Source organism: Chiloscyllium punctatum, chromosome 30 (genome assembly GCF_047496795.1).
Source record: "Chiloscyllium punctatum isolate Juve2018m chromosome 30, sChiPun1.3, whole genome shotgun sequence".
Lineage (NCBI taxonomy): Eukaryota > Metazoa > Chordata > Chondrichthyes > Orectolobiformes > Hemiscylliidae > Chiloscyllium > Chiloscyllium punctatum.
The window spans coordinates 31,612,802-31,639,823 of record NC_092768.1 but is presented as its reverse complement, the minus strand read 5'-3'; the positions used below and the strand labels follow the sequence as shown (position 1 = coordinate 31,639,823).

Below are 27,022 nucleotides of genomic sequence, written 5' to 3'. Positions count from 1 at the left end.
GCCACAAACCTCATTCCTGATGAAGGACTGATGCTCCAAACATCGATTCTCCTGCTCCTCAGATGCTGCCTGACCTGCTGTGCTTTTCCAGCACCACACTCTTTGACTCTGATCTCCAGCATTACAGTCCTCACTTTCACCCTGTGATCACAATACGGCAACATTCTGTATTAAATCTGCACATATCTCTGCACAGATGCGGACTTGGATCTCTGCTGATTCACTATTTGATCAGTAACGTAGTCAGCAATGAGGCAGCACCAAACGGTAATGAGTATATATCCAGGAGCTATCTGACTGTACTGTCACGCCACCAACTTTGAGCTCCATTTTCCAATAATGACATTGCACTAATTGGATATAGAGCATATTTATTAGATATTTAATCATCACATCCATGATTAACTTTATTCCATATTTAGATTAATCTGACAGAGTTTTCAGCTCCCTGAGGATTTGTATGTGATTGGGTAGGAGTCTGACTAACGTAAGGTGGTCTCCCGATTTCAGAATCAGTGAAACGTGCTGGTTATTGTTCGAGAACAAGGCTTAACCATGCGGTAGTTGCAATGTATCCATTTGAAAGCATTTCGATAGCTTGATTAAGTCAATGCTCCGTGTGTAAAGTTTTCTCAACATGAACGAGTTGGATTGATTGAGTGGTCAGTGGACTCACGCCTATCAATGGGATTCCAGCTTCTTTATACAACTGGAGAAAATGTTCCTTGGAATTGTTATCCTTCACGGGAGAGTGTTTCGGAGACAAGCTGATGGAATTACAGTTTGTGCAAACAGTAAACGATTGTGTCACAGCTAGTGTAGAGATGGGATAATCGAGTCCCACCTTTAGAAACCCAGCAGTGAAAGACCGACTGGGCCTGTCGCTGGGTCCCATCAGCGAGACACAGCACAAACCCGGTGGGGTTTTGGGTTGGTCACGAAGCCGATTCTCGGGCTAGTGTCCAGGTCGGTCACCCCTGGTGGGGCCTGGAAGTGGAACTTCTGCAGCAGGGTGGTGAAGAACAGGAAAAGCTCCACTTTAGCCAGTGCCTCACCAGCGCACACCCTCCGACCTGAAAAAGAACAGGGAACGGTCAGTACCTCACCCACACACACATACACACACACACACACACACACGCACACATACACACACACGCACACATACACACACACACACACACACACACACAGATACACAGGCACAAACACACACACACACACACACACACACAGATACACACAGGCACACACACACACAGACACACACACAGACAGACAGACACACACAGACACAAACACAGGCACAGACACACACATAGACACACACATACACAGACACACACATACACAGACACACACACACAAACACTCACACAGACAGACAGACACACACACACACAAACAAACACACCCACAAACACACACACACCAACACACACACACAAACAAACACACCCACAAACACACACACACCAATACACAAACAAACACTCACACAGGCAAACAGGCAGACACACACACACACAAGTACACACATACCAACACACACACCAACACACACACTCAAACACTCACACAGACAGACACACACGCACAGGGTTCATTCATAAACAGGTGGAGTCCATTCGGTCACTCAAACCCCTTTCCCCATTCAGTAAGATCCTTGCTGATCCTCTACCTACACTCTGCTCTCTCACACAAACTATTGCGATCCTAGCTCATGGTATTATTCCGTTAGGAAAGAAGATAGGGAAAGTGACTGAGGTGTGGGAGCACTTTGGGCTGTGTGATTGTAATTTCTATTAGTTTTAAAACAGTTATGGAAAAGGATAGAACTGATCAAAAAGTTAGAGTTCTAAACTGGAGTAAGGTTGAGTTTGACGGTATTAGACAGGAACTTTCAAACATTGATTGAGGGAGGTTATTCACAGATAAGGGGATAGTTGGATAGTGGGAGGCCTTTAAGAACGAGAGTTCAGAGACAGTATGTTCCTGTTAGCGTGAAGGGCAAGGCTGGTAGGTGTACAGAATGTTGGATGACCAGAAAAATTGAGGCTTTGCTCAAGACAAAGAAAGAGGCATATTATCAGGTATAGCCAGTTGGGATCGAGTGAATCCCCAGCAGAGTATAAAGGCAGTAGGAGTATACTTAAGAGGGAAATCAGGAGGGCAAAAAGGGGACATGAGAGAGCTTTGGTAAAATGAGTTAAAGAGAATCCATAAGGTCTCGATAAGTACATTAAGTACAAAGGAGTAACTGGGGAGAGAATAGGACCCCCTTAAAGATTAGCAAGGCCCGCCTATGTGTAGAACCATAGGAGATGGGTGAGGTATTAAATGGAGACTTTGTGTCAGTATTTACTGTGGAAAACGACATAGAAGTGGGGGAACTTGGGGGAATAAGTAATGAAGGCTTGAAAAGAGTTCATATTACAGAAGAGAAGGTGCTGGAGGTCTTAAAACACACAAGAGGAGATAAATCCCCGGGAACTGAGCAGATATTTCCCAGAACTTTGAGGAAGGCTTGGGAAGAGATTGCTCAGCCACTTGCTGAGATATTTGTATCATTGATAACCACAGGTGGGTGCCGGAAAACTGGAAGTTGGCTAATGTGGTATCATTGTATAAGAAAGGCCATAAAAAAGTGAATTACAGACAGGGTGAGCCTGATGTCAGTGGTGGGTGAGTTGTTGGAGGGGATTTTGAGGAATAGGATTTACATGCATTTGGAAAGGCAAGGATTGATTAGGGATAGCCAACATGGCTTTGTGCATGAGAAATCATGTCTCACTAACTTGGACACGAAGGGTCTTTTTCCATGCTTTATGACTCCAAGACTCTAAGTGAAATCCCAGGCTGAAATCATAGGAACAGCAGTGTGCCATTCAGCCCAACCAGTCTGTTCCACCATTTAATGACTGATCTATTGTATAGCTCCATATCCCTTAGGCCCATACCCCTTCAAGTCTTTGCTTAACAAAAATGTATCTATCTCAGATTTAAAACTAAAAACTGATCCAGCATCAACAGCAGTTTGTGGAAGAGAGTTCCAAACATCTACCACCCTCTGTGTGTGGATGTGCTTCCTAATGTCTCTCCTTCAGACAATTAAGATAATAGAGAATTAACCAAACAATTTACATACAGCAAAAATGTAAAGGCTTTGTAAAAATCAATCCCATTTATTCCACTAACATGTCTCGACAGTACTCCCATCTGAGACAATTCCCTGCCCTGTCAATAGAGCTTAAGTTGAGTTTAATTCCCAGTCTCGAGAATCTATCAGCTTCTTCCTGGAGCTGGCATACAACTGAGCATAGACTTTCTCAGCTTCAAATGACCTTTTCAGAGTTTTATCTAAGTAGATCCAGTCTGGAACTTTTAAACTAAACTCCTTAAACTGAGGTAAACTTTTTCTTAAAATTAGTACCTCCCCCCTTTCTGGGGAGCAACTGCTTTATGCACCCAACTTCAGCCAAGGCTTCAGGTGAACTGATTTTCCCAGCATCTTTAAGACCCTGATGATCATTGCAATAGTATCTTTCTGACTTGCCGTTTCGGTCTCCTGATTTATTTTCTTCCTCACATCCAGACTCTTGCTCAGAGGCTTGTACATAACACCCATCAGGGTCTTTTAGCCTTTGCCGTTCCTTGATTCTGCCCACACAGGTTCTGTGCTTCTGACTCTGTATCACTACTTGCTATCGTTGTAACTTAATTTCTTACTGAGAAGGCACCCAGACCTCCTCTGCCAACTGTTTGTCCATTCAATAGAATGTGTCTCCTTGGAGATGTAGCTCCCAGACCTGATCCCCTCACAGTTACATCTTTGTGGCACTGGCAACATCATATGGTGGCACAGTGGTTAGCACTGCTGCCTCACAGCGCCAGAGACCTGGGTTCAATTCCCGACTCAGGCAACTATCTGTGTGGGGTTTGCACATTCTCCCCGTGTCTGTGCGGGTTTCCTCCCACAATCCAAAGATGTGCAGGTTAGGTGAATTGGCCATGCCAAATTGCCTGTAGTGTTAGCTGAAGAGGTAAATGTCGGGGAATGGGTCTGGGTGGGTTACTCTACGGAGGGTCGGTGTGGGTTTGTTGGGCCGAAGGGCCTGTTTCCACACTGTAAGTAATCTAAAAAAAACCCCACCAAGTTCAATCTGTGCTACTATTTGCTACAGTGCTACTATACTGTTATTTGACTGAAGTGCTTCTAAGGTAACTCTCTGCAGAACATTTTTTTTATGTTTTCTCCAATGGATAGACCATGACATCATGAGAGTAAAAACATAGGCCATTCAGCCCATTGAGTCTGCTCTGACGGCTGGTCTGATAATCCACTCTGCTGCCTTTCCACCACCAACTTTGATTCCCTCACTTACCTCAGCCTTGAATAGACTTAATGACCCAACTTCTGCCGTCCTCTGCAGTAAAGAACTCCATAGACTCACCGCCCTCTAACAGCAACAAAATTCCTCATCATCTCTTTGCTAAATGGGCTCCCCGTTATTCCAGATTCTGCCCTCTGGTCCAGGACTCTCCTATGCTGTCAAACAGCCTCTGAGCCTTGTGTACTGGTGTATAAAATAGTTCAGACCTGAAAGGGTTAATTGACATTATGGGATGCGCTCCTCCCATCTAGTTATCAAGTGTCAGCATTTGTACATTCAGTCACGTTGATCCCCCTGCAGTTGCTGTACTCTTAGACTGGACCCGATATCTCACAAGAGGAAATCATAGTATCTCAGATATGTTGCAACTAGTCATTCAGTAAGATGTAATAAACCTAGTTACTGTACATCGAAACTAAGGCTACCTTCTGCTCAAGGCGATGTGTCAGTCTCCTTCCCCATTGGATGTCAGTAACGCAGATGGATACCAATCAGAAGGATTGGTGGTAGTGAATCAACCCAAGATATCTCTCGTGGTCCCAACAGGAACTGGAATGTCCCAGATGGGACCAGCAACAGTAGCAGCAAGATACAAGACCACGTTCACCCTGTACAGTTTACACCCGCGCGAAATGCTAAAGCAGGTCTAATTGTGACATTGTGGAGTTCCTGCCTGTTCAAAATAAAGATTGCTCTCAACAGTTCCTCATCTCACTTCAGAAATGGAAATATTTAACAGCAGGAAGACATGTCCCTCTCGTCCAGTTACCTGCAGAGAAAGGCATGAAGGCATCTCTCTTCACAAAATTCCCATCAGCATCCAGGAAGTGAGCCGGGTTAAACTCCTTTGGAGTTTTCCATTGAGTTTTGTCACGCAGCACCGAGGTCAGGACAGGAATCACGTACGTTCCCTGCAAACAAGAACAATAATTCGGAATGTGTTTCTGAGCCTGACTTCAATGGAGAGTGAATGAAGTGGGATGTGTGAATCCAGTGTTGGACCTGACCCTGTTAGTTTCCAGTGGTCAAGGTGGGGCCCATACTTATTTTAAATGTCATTGGGATTCCTCCACTATGAAAATTGCCACCCCCGATTCAGTAATTTCCAAATCAGTTCCATTTAAAATTTGTTTCCTTTTCTGTCACTTTTAATTTTAGTTTGAAGGTACTTCCAATTTCTCGCAGACACAGATTGCGAAACCCTAGCCTGGTTGATATCATTCAGAACTACCTTTGGAATGAAATGTCCTTTCACGTGTGTGTCCTCAGTTGTTGAATGAGGAAGGTTCATGGGGACGATGTTGGCAAATCTCTGGATTTCATGAATCACAGCGTCAGTGTAAGGCATTCGCTTTCGGTCTTCTGTTACAGGGGCTCGTCCGGCTCCTATCACCTGATCGATTTCTTCCTGAACTTTCCCTGAAATAGAGGAAGCTTGGATTGGGGAAACTGCCATCAAACAATGGGATAGAAATTCATCAGTGACAGAAATAAGGCACGATCAATGTGTCTTATGTTCCCCATTCGATATTCATCAACTTCAATAAACACAAAAGCCAAATACATACAACAAGCGATTGGTTGTATTTGGGTCACTGTGTGCTAACCTTCAAGATCAATTTTATCATTTTACTTTTCACTCATGGGATGGGCACGTTGCTGGCTCGGCCAGCAATTATTGCCCGTCCCTAGTTGCCCCTCGAGCTGCCTCCTTGAACCGCTGCAGTCCACCTGTTGGGGTGAGACCGGCAATGCTGCGAGAGATGGAGTTCCAGGATTTTGACCCAGTGACGCTGAAGGAACGGGGATATATTTCCCAGTCAGGATGGCGAGTGGCTTGGAGGGGAACTTGCCATGATCTGCTGCCCCTGTCCTTCTAGATGGACTTGGAAGGCTGTTTCCAGATTTTTGGTGAATTGCTGCAGTGCATCTTATCGATGGTACACAGTACTGCGACTGAGTGCCGGTGGTGGATGGAGTTGATGCTTGTGGATGTGGTGCCAATCAAGTGGGGGCTGCTTTGTCCCTGGGTGGTGTGAAGCTTCTGGAGTGCTGTCAGAGTCGCACTCACCCATTTACTTGTGAAGACAATTGGACAACACTTCTAAAATAATTCCATGCCAATTCTGGAATGACAGATATTTATTGAGAAGAATTCCATTGCGAGTGGATATTTACTGAGCCAAAATTTCTATGAAAATACCCGCTCGGCTCAGAACTCACCCAAGACAGGAGGACCCCATTTTCGGGGTTTCCTCAAAAGCAGCCCAGAAGAGGTCAAAGGTTTCAGGCCCCTGGACTGTGACCAAGTAAATAGGAGACAGTGTGTTCAGGAAACAAACAAACAATTCAAGAGAGGAGCAAATTCCTGCAGAGGCTGGAGTCTGGACTGGAAACAACAAATGCTGGGGATCACAGCGGGTCAACCAGCAGCCATGGAGAAAGAGGAAGCTGACTTTTCAAGTCCAGATGACTCTTTGTCAGAGCTGCGCTGAGCAGCTCTTGCCTCGAAACATTAACTTCCTCTCTCTCCATGGATGCTGTCTGACCCACTGTGATCCCCAGCGTTTGTTGTTCCCAGAACAATTCGAGAGAGTTCATCGGGAACACATGGAGGTGAAGTTCAAGTATCAAAGAGATCAGATAAGAAACTAAACTCTCTGACCCCTGACCCATGAGTGGCCAAGTCATCAGGTTACACGCGAGACTTATTGCTGAGCTATTGAACTGGATTGACAACAAGCCATTCCAAGGGACTGCCTGTGTAAAGTGACCTAAATCAACCAATGGCTTAAGGTACTGTACCGACAGTATGCATTGTATTGCAGGAAATATCTTGCCAAGTTGAATGTGAGAGAGATTGTTCTGCTCTGAATTACAATGAGAGACATTGGTGATGTCCAGGAGGCCTGCCATTGCTTTGTTCTCTCATGCAGCATGCTTGTCTACAACCAGTTACATTGAGATCGAGATGAAGGAAATCGTTCTGACATTTTCTGAAAGGTTGCCTTGCCCTTGCTTCTGAAACGTGTTTATTGGTATCATTGGCCATTCTCATCTCCACAAATCCTTACTCACCATCAGTCCAATTCTGACACAGTCAACTGTTTGCCAAGTGAATCTGTCTGAAAGAAGCTCAGCCAGTTCTTGTTGGGTTCCTGATATTTCTGTAGAAACCCTCAGAATATTTAAGAAGTGCACATGTGATCCCCAGTGTTACAGACCACACCAAACCCGCTCAAAATATATTAAGAAGATAGCCTAGTCCCCCAGCGTTTTCTTATTTTTAAAGGCAATTGCGTTCCGGATACAATTTGATTGGTCAAACTCCCAGGCTTGAAAGAAAACACAGTTTAGGGCAGCATGGTGGCTCAGTGATTAGCACTGCTGCCTCACTGCACCAGGGTCCCAGGTTCAATTACTACCTCGGGTGACTGTCTGTGTGGAGTTTGTGCATTCTCCCTGTGTCTGCATGGGTTTCCTCCCACAGTCCAAAGATGTGCAGGTCTGCTGAATTGGCAATGCTGAATTGTCCATAGTGATAGGTTCATTAGTCAGAGGGAAATGGGTCTGGGTAGGTTACTCTTTGGTGTACTGCTTGGACCAAAGAGCCTATTTCCACACTGTGGGACTCTAATCTTTATTCTTAAAACCCTATTCAAATACAGACAAATAAGAAATTCTAAAAATTAATTTAACTGTGACTCTATTGAATTGCTTAACGAGATAATATATATGCTAACTACTACTGATTAGCAGTTCCAAGATCGTAGCATCCCATAAACACACCCTTGGCAAAGGCAAATTCAGTGAAACAGATTGTCTCACGTGCAACTCTCTAGTCCAGTCCATCCAGGGATAACTCTGAGAGAGAACTCGAGCATTTTGTTTTAACAGGGAGAGATGTGTAACAGCTTCCAAACCCCAACACGACTGAAAGTTAAACTAAAATTCTGGCTCTGTGGGAGCTTGACACCACCCCTTCAGGCTGCTTCTATTGTTCCAACATTTAAAAAAAACAAAGCTCGCTGGGCTCAGAGCAGACCACTGGGCTTCTAGTTTGCAACAGTTGCTTTCAAAATGACAAATCCTTCTTAAAGCAGCATCTCATAACACCAGATAAACATGGCTCTGGAAATTGAGATTAGAATAATTTGGTTGCTGATTCTAACCAGCACAGACCCAAAGGACCTTTTATTGTGCTGTAGAGCTCCACGACTCTTAACTCCAATCATCTGTGTGTGAAGTAAGGTGTGTGATACAGTCTATTTGGATTTTTGAATTTTGAACTAGTGGCATTTGGATTTTCCTTGTGTCTGAAGGGGTTTAATGATTAACTGGTAAGTATTTCTGTCACTGTGGTGAGTTTTCTTAAAGTACAGGAGCAGAGAAAGAGAGAGACCTCCTGGAGAGTTTTGTTCACCTTTGGAGAGTTTGTGAGCGAACAGAATAAACAGAGGAGTATATTAGGCTTTCAGGTAGAAGATTCCAGAATTTGGGGGGGAGGCTTAGGCGAGACATCCATAGCATGACCTTTATTGCGGTTTTGACATTGATATCACGTTGTTATGAGTGTCACACTGGGTATAATCCCTGAATCTGCAGTGCACATCATGCCTGGGGGAGTTACCTTGAATTCAACTCAATTTCAGAAAGACTCCACTTGCTGACTCCCTCACCATCAGCTCTTCCTGAGAGCAACCAGTTGAGGTGTTACTGATTAAAATGACCAATTTCACACTGACCATGGGCCTAGTTTACTACTGACCTCGATAGTCCTGTCCATATGATCAAGTAACAGTGTAGACACCAACAACAACTAACAAACACAAAGTTCGTGATTCCCTTACTCTGGATATCCGGATATTTCATCATGAGAAGGAGTCCCCAGCACACGGTGGTGGAAGTGGTTTCTGTGCCGGCACTAAACAGGTCAATGATTGTAATCAGCATGTCCTTTTTCTGAATTTCCAAGGCTTGGCCTTTTGATTCCTTCAAGACAAAATAGAATAAAGGAGAAGCTGCCACATTCTTGACAGAAATATTTTAGTGCAACCGGACGCAGCAGGAACGGAACCAAATCAATTCCAGACGACACAGTACAGCAGCACTTCACAGGAGGCTCTAAGGCACTGAAGGTGTCACCGAGACAGGGAATGGCACATCAGCAAATCAACTTCCCAGCTCGGGGCGAACATACCCACAACTACAGCAGAATAAAGGAGAAGGTACCACGTTCTTGGGGGAAATATTTGAGTGTGTATATTGCTGGATGGGTCTGTGTCATTGGGGGCAGTGGCTGTCTTGCTCAGAGTCAGGATTTCATGAATTCAGGCCACACTTCACAAATCTGAGTGCACAACCTCAGCTGAAATTTCAGCTCTGTTCTGAGAGGGTGCTGCACGATCAGAGGTGCTGCCTTTCAGATGAACTATTTAACTGATTAAACACAGGTGTAATTCTGGTCTCCCTGCTCAAGGAAGGATGTGGTGAAATTTGAAAGGATTCAGAAATGATTTACAAGGATGTTGCCAGGGTTGGAGGGTTTGAGCTGCAGGGAGAGGCTGAATGGGCTGGGGCTGTTTTCTCTGGAGCGTCGGAGGTTGAGAGGTGAACTTATCAAGGTTTATAACATCATGAGGGGTATGGATATGGTGAAAAGCCAAGGTCCTTTTCCAAGCATGGGGAGTCCAAAAGTAGAGGGCACAGGTTTAAGGAGAGAGGGGCAAGATTTAAAAGGGACCGAAGGGGCAACTTCTTCACACAGAGGGTAGTGCGTGTGTGGAATGAGCTGCCAGACAAAGTGGTGGAGGCTGGTACAATTATAACATTCAAAAGGCATCTGGATGGGCATATGAATAGGAGGGGATATGGGCCAAGTGCTGGCAAACGGGAGTTGATTAATTCAGGATATCTGATCAGCATGGACGAGTTGGAGCGAAGGATCTGTTTCGATACAGTCCATCTCCAAGACTCTGGGTACATGTAAAACATCATGTTATTAATTTAACAAGGACAGAGAACTCTTCACTGGTGTCTTAGCCAATGTTAACACTTCTACCAAAAGTGTTGATCTGGTCATTATCACTGTTATTAATGTGGGGCCTTGCTGCACACAAATTCATTAACTCATCCCCATGTGTTCCAACAAACCTCACATTTTAAAAATCAATCCTTCTCTGTAGAAAGCTTTGGGACATCTCAATGACATGAAAGGTAATATATTGAGAAGTGAGACTTGGGTACGCAGGCTATATTCATTACTACTTTTGTACACTTGATAGAAGTCAGCAATATATTGAGCAATGAACAAAATATTCACAAACTTGAGGACGTCAAAGGCGGATTGGTGAAATGGACAGACGAAGCTGACCAGAAAGAATGGTGAAGTGACACACTTTTCTATGAAGAATGAGGGAAAAACAATATGGAGTCAACCATTTGATTCTAAAGTCAATGCAGAAGGAGACAGAGCAGATGGGAACCGACACTGACCACAGACACCGAGTGGAAAACTGATGGGAAACCTGGGTGGCTTTCCATCAGGAGCTATTTCATTGCAGTCAGGAGCTAACTTGGGAAGCCTCAGGCCTATGGCCTATTTCAGCCCAGGGTGGGAATGATGAACCTGCCAGCCAATCAAAGTGGTGGGCACTGCCAGTGTTACACTCAGACCTTCACCATGGATAGTCACTAGATCCCCACAGACAGACAGTGGTACAAGGGGTAAAGTCACTGGCCTGGTAATCCAGCTAACCCCCCGGACAATGTTCTGTCAGCATGGGTTCAAATCCCACTCGTGGCTGATGGTGAAATTTTAATTCAATAAAATCTGGAATAAAGAGCTGGCCTTGCTGTGAAAGCCCACCTGGTTCCTATGTGGAAGGGGACATCTGGATTCTTACCTAGTCTCGCCTATACACGAAGGCAGAGCCACTGAAAGATAACAAAAAAGAGAAAATGCTGGAAGATCTCAGCAGGTCTGGCAGCATCTGTAAGGAGAGAAAAGAGCTGATGTTTTGAGTCTAACTGACCATTTGTCAAAGCTTTGACTCAAAACATCAGCTCTTTTCTCTCCTTCCAGATGCTGCCAGACCTGATAAGATTTTCCAGCATTTTCTCTTTTGGTTTCAGATTCCATCATCTGCAGCGACTGAAAGATGGTTGACTCTTTACTGCCCTCTGGACAATTTGGGAGGGGCAATAAATAGGCAGTACCGTGGTTACCACTGCCTCCCCACAGCACCAGGGATCTGGGTTCCTTGGGTGACTGCGTGGAGTTTGCACATTCTGCCTGTGCCTATGTGGGTTTTCGCTGGTAATTCCGGTTCCCTCCCACAGTCCAAAAATGTGCAGGTTCAGTGGATTGGACACAGGAAATGCACCGTTACAGGGAAGGGTAGGGTGCTGTTTGGAATGATAGCACAGATCCAATGGGCCAAATGGTCTCCATCTGCACTGTCCGGATTTGATGATTCCAGCCCCTGTGATGCCCACTGTGATTTGAAAGAGATGGTTTAGGTTTGTGGGAATGGGAGAACGGAAGGGGCTGAGTGTAGGCTGATTGTTCTCAAAGCCCGATTGTGAAGTTGTGATGTTGTGGGAATGTCACAGGGATTACTGATTCAGAACCCCAGGCTCGTATTCTGGGGGTATAACTGTGGATGCTGTAAATCTGAGAGAAGACCAGAAAGTGCTGGAGAAACTCAGCAGGTCAGACAGCATCTGTGAAGGGTGAAACAGTGTTAACGTTTCATGTCTGGCCTGGTCCTTCTTCCGAACTAATACGCTGGGGGAGACTGGTTCAGGTCCTGCCATGGCAGACTGCAAAACCTGAATTGAACGAAAATCTGGAATGGCAATTGTAAAACACCTGTCATTGAAGCCAATCTGGTTCATTAATGTCCCTCCAGCAAGAAAATTGGCCATCCTTACCTGGTCTGGCCTACATATAACTCCAAACCCATAGCTATTTGGTTGACTCTTAACTGCCAATTAAATGAGCAAAAAAGCTGGCCCCATCCCATGAAAATCGAAATCACTGTAAGGATGTTGTCAGCTACTTCACAGAGAACAGTCTTCGGGAGTTATTGAAAGAAGAGTTATTGAAAAGGTGGCACGGTGGATCAGTGGTTCGCACTGCTTGCCTCACGGCGCCAGGGAGAAAGGTTGGTGTTGATTAAATCCCACTCACCCTGGGGTCAGACTTTCGGAGGCAGCTGTTGGTCTGCACAATATCCGAAGTTGGCACAGCCAATTCAGAGGCCCCTTAGAAAAGAATCAGACAAAGTCTTTGGTTCTTTATTGTCAGGGAGTACAAGGGTGAGGAAGTGATCTTAAACCTCTACATAGGGGGAAAGGAAGCCTGGCATAGCTTCAGCTGGTGCACTGTATCCATTGTGATATTACACTTTGAGAAGGATCTTGGAGCTGTGCGGTGGGGGTAGAATATTTTGAGAAGAGTGAATGTATTCCTGAGTGTGGTACCAATTGCCAGGATTGCAGAGAGACTGTGGGAGCTGGGGGGGTTTGTTTATTCCCCTCAGAATGAAGAAGGCTGAGGGGAAACTGAATGGAACCATTCAAAGGCATGAATGGTTTTGTTTGGAAGAATAGAGTCAAACTGGTGTTGCGGGGAGGGTGGGAGGTCAGTGCACTCGAGATTTCAGGTGATTTCCAAGAGACCCCGCAGAGCGTGACAGGAAGGAATGTCTGTTTTATCTGCACCGTCTATTAAGTGATGGGGCTTCCACTCTGAAGACAGCGGTGGAGACAGACCCAGAGTAACACTTCGATAATGAGTGGACAGGAAGGGTCAGGGGGCTGTTGAAGCTGGATCATTAAGCGTATGCAAGACTGAGATAGGAAGGTTTTGAATCAGTGAGAGAATCAAGGGTTATGGAGTTAAGAGTCAAAAAACGTGGTGCTGGAAAAGCACAGCCGATCAGGCAGCATCCTAGGAGCAGGAGGGTTAACGTTTCGAGCATAAGCCCTTCATCAGGAATGTGTGCCCTCATGCTCAAAACGTCGATTACCCTGCTCCTCGGATGCTGCCTGACCTGCTGTGCTTTCCCAGTGGAACACTCTTCGACTCCGATCTCCGGTATCTGCAGTCCTCACTTTCTCCGAGTTGATTGCGGAGTAAAGGCAGGCAAGTGGAGTTCAGGTTATCATGGTCTCACCGAATGACAGAACAGATTTGATGGGCTGAAAGGCCCATTTCTGCTCTTATGTCTAATGGTCTGTGGTCTTATTTGTAAGAGGTGGATAAATACTTGAAGGGAAATGAGTGATAGGGCAGTGGGGAAAGAATAGGGGAGTGGGATAGCTCTACCTGGGAGCAGCCATCGATTCGATGGGCCAAATGACCTCCTTCTGTCCTGTAACACCCTACAATTCTCTGAAGGAAAGTTGTCTCTCCTGTCTAAGTTCACCATTAGACTTCAATCCACTCTGGCAGCACAGCAGAGATGAAGGGCTGGTCTTAATGGATGTGAGGTTTAAATTCATTTGTCTCAAAGAGATTGACATCCCAGACAACATGAGCAGAGGACGGCTCCAAAGCACTCAACAACACATCCAGGTGGAATTTGAGGGACGTTATTCAGGGAAAATAACGTGTAAAATAAGTAGAAGCTCCTCACCAATTATATTCTGAGAAGATATCTCTCTCACATTGTAAATTGCGAGATTAAAACTCATACATCCTTCAGGGATGTGTAATCATAATGTCACTGGAATCATCATCCAGGTGACAGGTTAATGTACCCATGCCCCGACATGTATTCAAAACCCAACATGGCACATGGTGAAACTTGAATAAAAAATCTGCAGTTTACAGTTGGTCTAATGGTGACCATGTATCAAACTGTCGATTGTTGTAAAAAATCCACCTGGTTCACTGATAACCCTTAGGGAAGGAAATCTGCCAGTCTTACCTGGTCTGGCCTACATGTGACTCCAGACCCACAGCAATGTGGGTGACCCCACTGCCCTCTGGGTAATAAATGCTGGCCCAGCCCCTGTCACTCACATCCCATGTCTGAAACCAATGCTACACCCTGGACACAAACATCCACATGATGTCATGAGCACTACGATCAGAGATATGATCAGATACAGTGCATGCTTGAAGCTACACATTTGTAGTTCCATCCAGAAACTAGGGGCAGCACTGAGCGATATAATAACAGATGTTTAACACAGAATCTTCCTCCATCAAAACCCACAAAGTCCTGGTGTGGAGTCTGAAATCTGGGGAGATACCCCTTACTGCTGAAAAGGTGTGTCACTGTACCTGCTGATGCCTCAGAATTAAGGCCTCGTTTAGGGTCTGAATGCTGTTCTCACTCAAGGTTTCTTCAGCTGCTTTGATGAAACTGTCGAAGATTTCCATCATCTTATCTCGATTTTGAATAAACTTCCTGTGGCTCGGAATCAGAAATCCCAGAGATGGGTAAGAATTGTACAGCTGGATTGGAACAAGAACATAACCAATAAGTTCAGGCTTGCGTTGATTAGTGACTGTTCGTCTGTAGTCGATGCGTTGGCCAAGTAATTTACGGTGACATAAAACAAAGAGCTGCTGGAAATCGGAAACAAAAGCAGGAATTGCTGGAGAAACTCAGTGCGTCTGGCCACATCAGTGAGAAGAAAGCAGAGTTAACATCGTGAGTCCGGTGAGGCCTTGGGAATTTTTTTAAAAATTGGAACAGGAATGGCAAGTTACGTGAACCTTGCCTGACCTTGGTCAAAAAGGAAAAGGAGAAATATGTAAAGTCTGGGAGGATGGAATTAACTGATTAGTGATGAAGAAAGGTTGGATAGACTGGGTTTGTTTTCACCGGAACGCAGGAGGTTGAGGGGTTAGAATAGAGGGGTGACTTAATAGAAAATAATAAGGGGCTTGGATGGAGTGGATAGGGAGGACCCGGGTTACCTCACAGAGAGGCCAAAAATTGGGCACACAACTTTATGGTGATTGGTGGAAAGATTAAAGAGGACTCAGTGAAAAAATGTTTCTCAGCCTCAGGGTGTTGGGAGTCTGGAATCTGCTGCCCAGTTTGGTTGCTGAGGTGGGAAATTGCTGGAAAGGTGCCTGCATCCGCTCCGGACGCACTGTAACCTGCAAGGAAATGGACTGGATCACGGAAAGTGGAATTTGACCGGGTGATGACATTATTTATCCAAGGGCTGAATGGCATCGTTCTGATGTGTAACTGTTCCGAGGGGCTCCCACCTCTCTCCTCGTTATTGACCTTCTGATTTATCAATGAGGCAAGGCCGCTCTCTCGTTATCCCCACAGACTTTAAACGCCTGACTGACCTGAGACTTATTCTGAAATACTGTCAAAGTGATCTGATCCCATCTTGTCACTGTCCAGGGTATTGTTGGTCATGGCTTTGCAGCAATGTCTTCTGTAGTCTTTTCCCCCTTGCTTTTGGGTTTTCTATCTTTTTGTTTCAAAGTCATGGTCTGCACCATTTGGAGTCTTCCCATTTTTTTCTCAGCTTTGCCTTTGAATCTTGCAAGGGCAAGTGATTGTTATTTGAGTGGGTGTGTTCTAGACCCCAGGTCCTACAAAGTAGGGCCTCCCTCCCACCTGCCTCCTCTAACCTAAATTAAAAGTCCACAGACTTGCTCCAAAAAGAGAGTCCAAGGAAGTTCCTGTGGATTGAAGAGTGAGGCTTTAGCTCAGGAATCTTTGACAAGGAGGTTGAGTGAAGTGATTACGCCACAGTTGAAGAGGGTGAAGACATGACGGCCAAGCTGTTTCAGTGCGCTACGTACTTGATGTGGGAGGTCAACGACTCTGGTGTGTCTGTCTCGTATAAGTGTGGAAAGTGTGTGCACGTTCAGCTACTGACAGAGCATATTGCAGCACTGATGAAGGAACTCGAGGACCTTAGGCTCATCCGAGAGAATGAGATCTTTCTGGACAAGACCTTCAGCGAGGTTATTACACCAATCATACCAGAAGAGAGCAGAAGAGAGCAGACGATGAGGAAGGCAGAGAGGAGACAGGTGCAAGAGACCCCGGGGGAAGTACCTGTCAGGAACAAGTTGAATCTTTTGGAAACAGTAGAGACAGATGACACTGCCAGTCCGCCAGGTCTGTTGATTAAAAGCTGGCGTGGAGGCAGAGTGGAAGAGTCGGGCATTGCACAGAGCCGTGGTAATAGGGGACTCCATAGTGAGAGGAACTGACCGGGGTTTTTGTGGCAGCAGGCAGGACTTAAGGATGGTGTGTTGCCTTCCTGGTGCCAGGGTTGAAGACATCACAGACAGAGTGCAGGAAATCCTCAAGGACGAAGGTGAAGAGTCAGAGGTGGTGGTACATGTAGGTACAAATGATGTGGGGAAGAAGAGGAGCAACACACTACAGCGGGACTTCGGAGAACTAGGAAGAAGGCTGAAAGGTAGGACGTCCAGGGTGGTTATCTCTGGTTTGCTTCCAGTTCCTCGGGCTGGAGAGGCCAGGAACAGGGAGATAATGGACTTGAACGTGTGGCTGGGGAACTGGTGCAGGAAGCAAGGATTTAAAGTCTTGGATCACTGGGGTATGTTTTGTGGTAAGCATAAATTATACAAGAGAGACAGTTTGCACCTTAATAGGTTAGGGACCAGCATTCTGGCAGGCAGGTTTGCTAGTGCAACACAGCTACGTTGAAACTAAGTAGCGGGGGGGAGGGGACAAACTGGATGTTTAAGAAGGAAATTGAAGGGAAAGTTAGAACAAGAGAAGTCAAGAAAGACAACTGTATCAATGAGGCAGAAAACTCAAAAAGGGATCATGCTGTAAGGTTGAGTGAAATAGGAGTTGATGGGAAGGATGAGGGCAATAACAAATTAAAAATACTATATATGAATGCACGAAGCATTAGAAATAAAATGGATGAACTTGAGGCTCTTTTGGAAATTGGCAGATACGATATTGTGGGGATAACTGAGACATGGCTTCAAGTGGACAGGGCCTGGGAAATGAACATTCAAGGCTACACGTGCTATCATAAGGACAGACTGACGGGCAGAGAGGGTGGGGTGGCCATATTGGTAGGGGATGATATTCAGTCCCTTGCGTGGGAGGACCTGGAATCAGGGGATGTAGAGTCAGTATGGATAGAGCTGAGAAATTCTAAGGGTAAAAAGACCCTCTTGGGAGTTATCTACAAGCCCCCAAACAGTAGTCTGGATGTTGGATGTAAGTTAAATCAGGAGCTGAAATTGGCCTGTCGCAAAGATGTTACTACAGTTGTTATGGGGGATTTCAACATGCAGGTAGATGGCAGAATCAGGAGAGAGAGACTTTGTGGAGTGCCTCTGAGATGGATTCTTAGAACAGCTGGTGCTGGAGCCTACCAGGGAGAAGGCAATTCTAGATCTGGTATTGTGCAATGAACCAGAATTGATCAGAGACCTCGAAGTGAAGGAACCATTGGGAAGTAGTGACCATAATACAATAAGCTTCAATCTGCAACTTGAGAGGGAGAGGGTATAATCGGAAGTGACAATATTTCAGTTGAATAAAGGGAACTATGGAGCTATGAGGAAGGAGCTGCCAAAGTTCATTGGTGCCATACCTTAGCAGGGATGACAGTGGAGGAACAATGGTGGCTATTTCTGTGTATAATGCGAAAGATGCAGGATCAGTTCATTCTAAAAAGGAAGAAAGATCCTAGGAGCAGGCATGGGTGGTCATAGCTGATGAGGGAAGTTAAGAAACATATAAAGTTAAAAGAGAAAAAGTATAACATAGCAAAGATGAGTGGGAAAACAGAGGACTGGGAAGCTTTTAAAGAACAACAGAGGATTACTAAGAAGGAAATACGCAGAGAAAAAATGAGGTACGAAGGTAAACTGGCCAAAAATATAAAGGAGGATAGTAAAAGCTTTTTTAGGTATGTGAAAGGCAAAAAAATGGTTAAGACTAAAATTGGGCCCTTGAAGACAGAAACAGGGGAATATATTATGGGGAACAAAGAAATGGAAGAAGAATTGAATTGGTACTTCAGATCTGTGTTCACTGGGGAAGACACAAGCAATCTCCCTGAGGTAACAGTGGCTGAAGGACCTGAACTTAAGGGAATTTATATTTGCCAGGAATTGGTGTTGGAGAGGCTGTTAGGTCTGAAGGTTGATAAGTCCCCGGGGCCTGATGGTCGACATCCCAGGGTACTGAAGGAGGTGGCTCGAGAAAATGTGGATGCGTTGGTGATTATTTTCCACAGTTCAATAGATTTGGGATCAGTTCCTGTGGATTGGAGGGTGGCTAATGTTGTACCACTTTTTAAGAAAGGTGGGAGAGAGAAAGCAGGAAATTATAGACCAGTTAGTCTGACCTCAGTGGTGGGAAAGATGCTGGAGTCTATTATAAAGGATGAAATTACGACACATCTGGATATTAGTAACAGGATAGGTCAGAGTCAGCATGGATTTATGAAGGGGAAATCATGCTTGACTAATCTTCTGGAATTTTTTGAGGATATAACTCTGAAGATGGACAAGGGAGATCCAGTAGATGTAGTGTACCTGGACTTCCAGAAAACTTTTGATAAAGTCCCACGTAGGAGGTTAGTGAGCAAAATTAGGGCGCATGGTATTGGGGCAAAGTACTAACTTGGATTAGAACTTGGAGAGGAAACAAAGAGTAGTGATAAACGGCTCCATTTCGGAATGGCAGACAGTGACCAGTGGGGTACTGCAGGGATCAGTGCTGGGACCACAGCTTTTTACAATATATATTGTAAATGGAATCAATTTAGGTAAAGGGGCAGTACAAAGAGATCAGGGTGGTCTAGTACACCAGTCAATGAAGGTAAGCATGCAGGTACAGCAGGTAGTGAAGAAGGCTAATAGCATGCTGGTCTTCATAACAAGAGGGATTGAGTATAGAAGCAAAGAGGTTCTTCTGCAGCTGTACGGGGCCCTGGTGAGACCACACCTGGAGTATTGTGTGCAGTTCTGGTCTCCAAATTTGAGGAAAGACATTCTGGCTATTGAGGGAGTGCAGCGTAGGTTCACAAGGTCAATTCCTGGAATGGCAGGACTACCTTGCACTGAAAGACTGAAGCGACTGGGCTTGTATACCCTTGAATTTAGAAGACAGAGAGGGGACCTGATTGAGACATATAAAATTATGAAAGGATTGGACATTCTGGCAGCAGGAAACATGTTTCCGCTGATGGGTGAGTGCCGAACCAGAGGACACAGCTTAAAAATACGGGGTAGACCTTTTAGGACAGAGATGAGGAGAAACTTCTTCACCCAGAGAGTGGTGGCAGTGTGGAATGCTCTGCCCCAGAGGGCAGTGGAGGCCCAGTCTCTGGATTCATTTCAGAAAGAGTTGGATAGAGCTCTCAAGGATAGTGGAATCAAGGGTTATGGAGATAAGGCAGGAACAGGATACTGATTAAGGATGATCAGCCATGATCATATTGAATGGTGGTGCAGGCTCGAAGGGCAGAATGGCCTACTCCTGCACCTATTCTCTATTGTCTATTGTCTAATCTAGTCCCACTTAGAGTCACAGAGTCAGAGAGCTGTACAGCACGGAAACAGACCTTTCGGTCCAACCCGTCCATGCCGATCAGATATCCCAACCCAATCTAATCTCACCTGCCAGCACCCGGCCCATATCCCTCCAAACCCTTCCTATTCATATACCCATCCAAATGCCTCTTAAATGTTGCAATTGTACCAGCCTCCATCATATCCTCTGGCAGCTCATTCCACATATGCACCATCCTCTGCGTGAAAAAGTTGCCCCTTGGGTCTCTTTTATATCTTTCCCCTCTCACCCTAAACCTATGCCCTCTAATTCTTGACTCACCCACCCCAGGGAAAAGGCTTTGTCTATTTATCCTATCCATGTCCACTCCAGGGAAAACAGCCCCAGCCTGTTCAGCCTCTCCCCATCGCTCAAATCCTCCAAGCCTGGCAACATCCTTGTAAATCTTCTCTGAATGCTTTCAAGTTTCATAACATCCTTCCAATAGGAAGGAGACCAGAATTGCATGTAATACTCGAACAGTGGCCTAACCAATGTCCTGTACAGCCACAACATGACCTCCCAACACTTGTACTCAATACTCTGATCAATAAAGGAAAGCATACTAAAAGCCTTCTTCACTATCCTATCTATCTGAAACCGCACTTTCAAGGAGCTATGAACCTGCACTCCAAAGTCTCCTTGTTCAGCAACACTCCCTGGGACCTTACCATTAAGTGTATAAGTCCTGCTAAGATTTGCTTTCCCAAAATGCAGCACATTACATTTATCTGAATTAAACTCCATCTGCCACTTCTTAGCTCATTGGCCCATCTGGTCAAGGTCCTGTTGTAATCTGAGGTAACCTTCTTCATTGTCCACTACACCTCCAATATTGGTGTCATCTGCAAACTTACTAACTGTACCTCTTATGCTCACATCCAAATCATTGATGTAAATGACAAAAAAGTAGAGGATCCAGCACTGATCCTTGTGGCACTCCACTGGTCACAGGCCTCCATTCTGAAAAACAACTCTCCACCACCACCCTCTGTCTTCTACCTTTGAGCCAGTTCCTGTATTCTATGAGATCTAACCTTGCTAATCAGTCTCCCATGGTAAACCTTGTTGAATGCCTTACTGAAGTCCATATGGATCATATCTACTGCTCTGCCCTCATCAATCCTCTTTGTTACTTCTTCAAAAAACTCAATCAAGTTTGTGGGACATGATTTCCCATGCATAAAGCCATGTTGACAATCGCCATTCAGTCTTTGCCTTTCCAAATACATGTACATCCTGTCCCCCAGGATTCCCTCCAACAACATGTCCACCACTGATGCCAGGCTCAGTGGTCTGTAGTTCCCTGACTTGTCCTTACCACCCTCCTTAAACAGTGGCACCACTAGCCAACCTCCAGTTTTCCGGCACCTCACCTGTGTCTATCGATGTTACAAATATCTCAGCGAGAGGCTCATCAATCACCTCCCTAGCTTCCCACAGAGTTCTAGGGTACACCTGATCAGGTCCTGGGGACTTATCCACCTTTAACCGTTTCAAGACATCCAGCACTCCCTCCTCTGTAATCTGGACATTTTGCAAGATGTTACCATCTATTTCCCTACATTATGTATCTTCCATGTCCTTTGCCACAGTAAATACTGATGGAAAATACTCGTTTAGTATCTCCCCCATTTTCTGTGGCTCCACACAAAGGCTGCCTTGCTGATCATTTAGGGGCCCTATTCTCTCTCTCGTTACCCTTTTGTACTTAAGTATTTGTAAAAACTCTTTAGATTCTCCTTAATTCTATTTGCCAAAGCTATCTCATCTCCCCTTTTTGCCCTCCTGATTTCCCTCTTAAGTAAACTCCTACTGCCTTTCGACTCTTCTAAGAATTCACTTGATATATCCTGTCCATACCTGACATATGCTTCCTTCTGTTTCTTTACCAAATCCTCAATTTCTTTAGTCATCCAGCATTCCCTATTCCTACCAGCCTTCCCTTTTACCCTGACAGGAATATACTTTCTCTGGATTCTTGTTATCTCATTTCTGAAGGCTTCCCATTTTCCAGCCGTCCCTTTACCTGCGAACAGTTGCCCCCAGTCAGTTTTTGAAAGTTTTTGCTTAATACCATCAAAATTGACATTTCTCCAATTTCGAACTTCAACGTTTAGATCTGGTCTATCCTTTTCCATCACTATTTTAAATCTAATAGAATTAAAATATTCTGGACCCAAAGTGCTCCCCCACTACACTCAGTCACCTGCCCTGCTTTATTTTGTTGTACACACTGAACAAATTCCTCTCCATCTAAACCCTTAACACTATGACAGTCCCAGTCTATGTTTGGAAAGTTAAAATCCCCTACTATAACCACCCTATTATTCTTACAGATAGCTGACATCACCTTACAAGTTTGTTTCTCAACTTCCCTCTGATGATCAGGGGGTCTATTATACAATCCCAATAAGGTGATCGTCCCTTTCTTAATTCTCAGTTCCGTGAAAATAACTTCCCTGGATGTATTTCTGTGAATATCCTCCCTCAGTACAGCTGTAATGCTATCCCTTGTCAAAGACATCACTCCCCCTCCTCTCTTGCCTCCCTTTCTATCCTACCTGTAGTATTTGTATGCTGGAACACTAAGCTGCCAGTCCTGCCCAACTCTGAGCCACATTTCTGTAATTGCTATGATATCCCAGTCCCATGTTCCTAACCATGCCCTGAGTTCATCTGCCTTCCCTGTTAGGATCCTTACATTGAAATAAATGCAGTTTAATGTATTAGTCCTTCCTTGTCCCTGCCTGCCCTGGCTGTTTGACTCGCTTCTGTTCACAACTATCCCAGTCTCAGATTGATCTCGTTCCTCACTATCTCCCTGGGTCCCAGCCCGCCACCTTACCAGTTAAAATCCTCCCGAGCAGCTCTAGCAAATCTCCCTGCCAGTATATTAGTCCCCTTCCAATTTTGGTGCAATCCGTCCTTCTTGCACTGGTCATTTCTACCCCAAAAGAGATTCCAATGATCCAAAAATGTGAATCCTTCTCCCATATACCAGCTCCTCAGCCATGTATTCATCTGCAGCCAGCACTTGGCCCATATCCCTCTAAACCCTTCCTATTCAAGTACCCATCCAGATGCCTTTTAGATGTTGTAATTGTACCAGCCTCCACCACTTCCTCTGGCAGTTCATTCCACACACACATCACCCTCTGTCTGAAAACATTGCCACTTAGGTCCCTTTTATATCTTTCCCCTCTCACCCTAAACCTGTGCCCCCTAGTTCTGGACTCCCCCACCCCAGGGAAAAGACCTTGCCTATTTACCCGATCCATTCCCCTCATAATTTTATAAACCTCTGTAAGGTCACTCCTCAGCCTCCGATGCTTCAGGGAAAACTGGCCCAGCCTGTTCAGCCTCTCCCTATAGCTCAAATCCTCCAACCCTGGCAATGTCTTTACAAATCTTTTCTGAATCCTTTCAAGCTTCACAACATCCTTCCGTCTTCCCTTTTTATGTTGTTGTGTCCCCAGCTCCCTCTCCTAACACCAGATCCTGTCTCTGGGGGCTTTATCCCTCACTGTCACCATGTGCTTTAAACCAACATAGTGACCTACACTTTCAGCTGCCAGTCAGAAGCAGTTTTGGCTGTGAGAGGCCTGGATAGAACACTCTCCCTGTGGCTGCATCCACCCCATCTCTATTGAGGGTTTTCAACTCCTTATGTACTGTAACACTCCTTTCTTTATATCTGCACACTGGATCTCTAAAACAGCTCGCTAGTGTAGTATCTGAGACCTCTCTGTTCACATAGTCATTCTAGACTGGTATCTTCTCTCTCATTGATGTCAGAGTCAAGTAACAATTATGTAAAATGATTTACATAAATCTTACTTTTTCAGCATTTACATGTGAATTTATTCCATGTCAGGGACCCTCACATGTTAATATAATTGACTGAAACATAACGTTAAAAACACTCTGAACCTGTAATAGCTCAGGTTTTTCTATTCACTCAGAGACCTAGCATTTATTGCCTGTCCCTAGTTGCCCCCTTGAGAAGGTGGGGGGGTGAGCTGCCTTCTTGAACCGCTGCAGTCCACCTGCTGTAGGAAGACCCACAATTCCATTAGGGAGGGAATTCCAGGGTTTTGACCCAGCGACAGTGAAGGAACAAGTCAGGATGGTGAGTGGCTTGGAGGGGAACTTGCAGGAGGTGGTGTTCCCATGTATCTGCTGTCCTTGTGCTTCTAAATGGAAGTGGTTGGGGGTTTGGAATGTTCTGTCTGACAATCTTTGGTGAATTTGTGCAGTTTTTCCTGAAGATGGCACACACTGCTGCTACTGAGCGTCGGGGGTAGATGACGTGGGGTTTTGTGGATTTGCTACCAATCAAGCGGGGGCTGCTTTGTCCTGGATGGTGTCAAGCTTCTTGAGTGTCATTGGAGCTGCACCCATCCAGGCAAGTGGGGAGTATTCCATCACACTCCTGACTTGTGCCTTGTAATTGGTGGATAGGCTTTGGGGAGTCAGGAGGTGAGTTCCTCATCGCACTGTTGCCAGTCTCTGACCTGCTCTTGTAGCTATTGTGCTTATGTAGCAAGCCCAGTTAAGTTTCTGATCAATGGTGAACCCAAGGATGTTTGACAGTGGGGATTCAGTGATGGCAACACTGAATGCCAAGGGATAGTGGTTAGATTGTCTCTTATTGGAGATGGTAAAGTGAGACTGCAGATGATGGAGATCAGAGTCTAGATTAGAGTGATGCTGGAAAAGCACAGCAGGTCAGGCAGCATCCAAGGAGCAGGTAAATCGACGTTTTGGGCAAAGGCCCTTCGTCAGGAATTAAGGCAGAGAGCCTCCGGGGTGGAGAGATAAATGGGAGGGGGGTGGAGGTGGGGAGAAGGTAGCCAAGAGTGCAATAGGTAGATGGAGGTGAGGATGAAGGTCAGAGAGGAGGGTGGAGTGGGTAGGTAGGTAGGAAGGAAGATTGGCAGGTTGGACAGGCCACGGAAGGTTGGAACTGGAGTAAGGTGGGGGGGAGGGGAATTGGGAAACTGGTGATATCCACATTGATGCCCTGGGGTTGAAGTGTTCCGAAGCGGAAGATGAGGCATTCTTCCTCCAGGCGGGTGGTGAGGGAGCGGCGGTGGAGAAGGCCCATGACCTGCATGTCCTCGGCAAAGTGGGAGGGGGAGTTGAAATATTGGGCCACAGGGCGGTGTGGTTGATTGGTGCGGGGGTCCCGAGGATGTTCCCTAAAGCGCTCTGCGAGAAGGCGTCCAGTCTCCCCAATGTAAAAGAGACTGCATCGGGAACAATGGAGGTAGGGTGGGAAGAGATGTAATCCAGGTAACTGTAGGAATCTTACTGGAGATGGTCATTGTTTGACATTGGAGTGATGAGGGGATCATTATGGACACCAAATTGCAAATAATCGCCCCAAGTACAGTAATACGGAAAGATAATTACTTGTATTGAAGCTGTTCCAGCCAATGTCGTCATCTCATTGTTCATGTTTGTGAGGGAGTTAAATATTTTGTCGTCATAATCAAAGCGATCTCCAAATAGAATGGAACAGATAATATTGCTCACGGCCGAATTCAATATCTGTGCTGTTTCAAAAGGCTGACCTGTGAACAAACATAGTATTTCAGAGAAAAACTAAAGCTGGAAATACCACAAATACTTCCAGTATTGTTCTCTTTTAAAAAGCTCAAGTTAGATGAGATGCAGTTTACTGATACAAGATTCTATCTGTGATGGAATCCATCACAACATATTGTACACACTTTGTGCTGGGAGCCAGCATTTTATGTGAATCGAGGGTCAGGATTAGGGTGATTTCAGTTCAATTCAGCTCCAAGGCTGCTACATTTGATTGTTCCAAAATCTTCGATTCTCTTTCACCAACGTGACTGCACTGAGGATCCATCAAATGGTACTGGGGAGCACAACAATTGCTCATCAAATCTTTGAACTTCCTGGACAATTCCCACTGTGGTAATGTTCATAAATTGCTACTCTTTACGAATCATTAAAAACAAATGTTTTATGACCAAATTATTTTGAAAAAGAACTTCTGGCCAGGAATTTAATTACCTTGACCAGTTCCCCTCCTTTCCTGCTTTGTTAGTAAGTGCACAGATGACAGCAAAATTGAAGGTGTAGCGGACAGTGACGAAGGCTACCTCAGAGTACAACAGGACCTTAATCAGATGGGCCGAGGAGTGGCAGATGGATTTTAAATTAGTTAAATGTGACGTGCTTCATTTTGGAAATTCAAATTAGGGCAGTACTTGTACACTTATTGGTAAGGTCCTGGAGAGTGTTGCTGAACAAAGAGACCTTGGAGTGAAGGTTCATAGCTCCTTGAAAGTTGAGTCACAGGTAGATAGGATAGTGAAGAAGGCATTTGGTATGCTTTCCTTTATTGGTCAGAGTATCGAGTACAGGAGTTGGGAGGTCATGTTGTGGCTGTATAGGACATTGGTTAGGCCACTTTGGAATACTGCATTCAATTCTGGTCTCCATTCTTTAGGAAGGATGTTCTGTGCCTTGAAAGGGTTCAGAAAAGATTTACAAGGATGTTGCCAGGGTTAGAGGGTTTGAGCTATAGTGAGAGGCTGAATAGGCTGGGGCTGTTTTCCCTGGAGCATTGGAGGCTGAGGGGTGACCTTATAGGGGCTTATAAAATCATGAGGGGCATAGATAGGGTGAATAGACAAGGTCTTTATCCCAGGATAAGGGAGTCTATACGGGAGGCAAAAGTTCAAACTGAGAGGGTTAAGATTTAAAACTTGCCTAAGGGGTGCCCTTTTCACAGAGGGTGGTGTGTGTATGGAATGAGCTGTCAGAGGAAGTGGTGGAGGCTGGTACAATTACAGCATTTAAAAGGCATCTGGATGGGTATATGAATAAGAAGGGATTAGAGGGATATGGGCCAAATGCTGGCAAATGGCACGAGAATAGGTTGGGATATCTGGTCAGCATGGACGAGTTGGAGTGAAGGGTCTGTTTCTGTGCTGTACATCTCTATGATTCCATGACTCGAAAACAAACAAAGGATATTTCGAATCTAACCTAACTTAAAGTGTCCAACAGTGGTGAAAGACTTTGTGAATGGAGTACATC

General features: G+C 45.2%; 1 protein-coding gene across 2 annotated transcripts in view; it reads right to left on the bottom strand.

Annotated features, from left to right (window-relative positions):
- Positions 1–381: 381 nt before the first annotated feature.
- The window catches only part of LOC140455386 (cytochrome P450 2K1-like), a 36,784-nt gene continuing 10,143 nt past the window's right edge, over positions 382–27,022 (bottom strand). For both annotated transcript variants that reach the window (XM_072550192.1, XM_072550193.1), the window contains 6 exons: positions 25,361–25,521; positions 14,692–14,865; positions 9,245–9,386; positions 5,626–5,813; positions 5,164–5,305; positions 382–1,073 (listed from right to left, as the gene is read on the bottom strand). In XM_072550192.1, the coding sequence (XP_072406293.1) occupies positions 895–1,073; positions 5,164–5,305; positions 5,626–5,813; positions 9,245–9,386; positions 14,692–14,865; positions 25,361–25,521 (986 nt within the window). In that variant the 3' untranslated portion in view covers positions 382–894. The remainder of the gene's footprint in view (positions 1,074–5,163; positions 5,306–5,625; positions 5,814–9,244; positions 9,387–14,691; positions 14,866–25,360; positions 25,522–27,022) is intronic.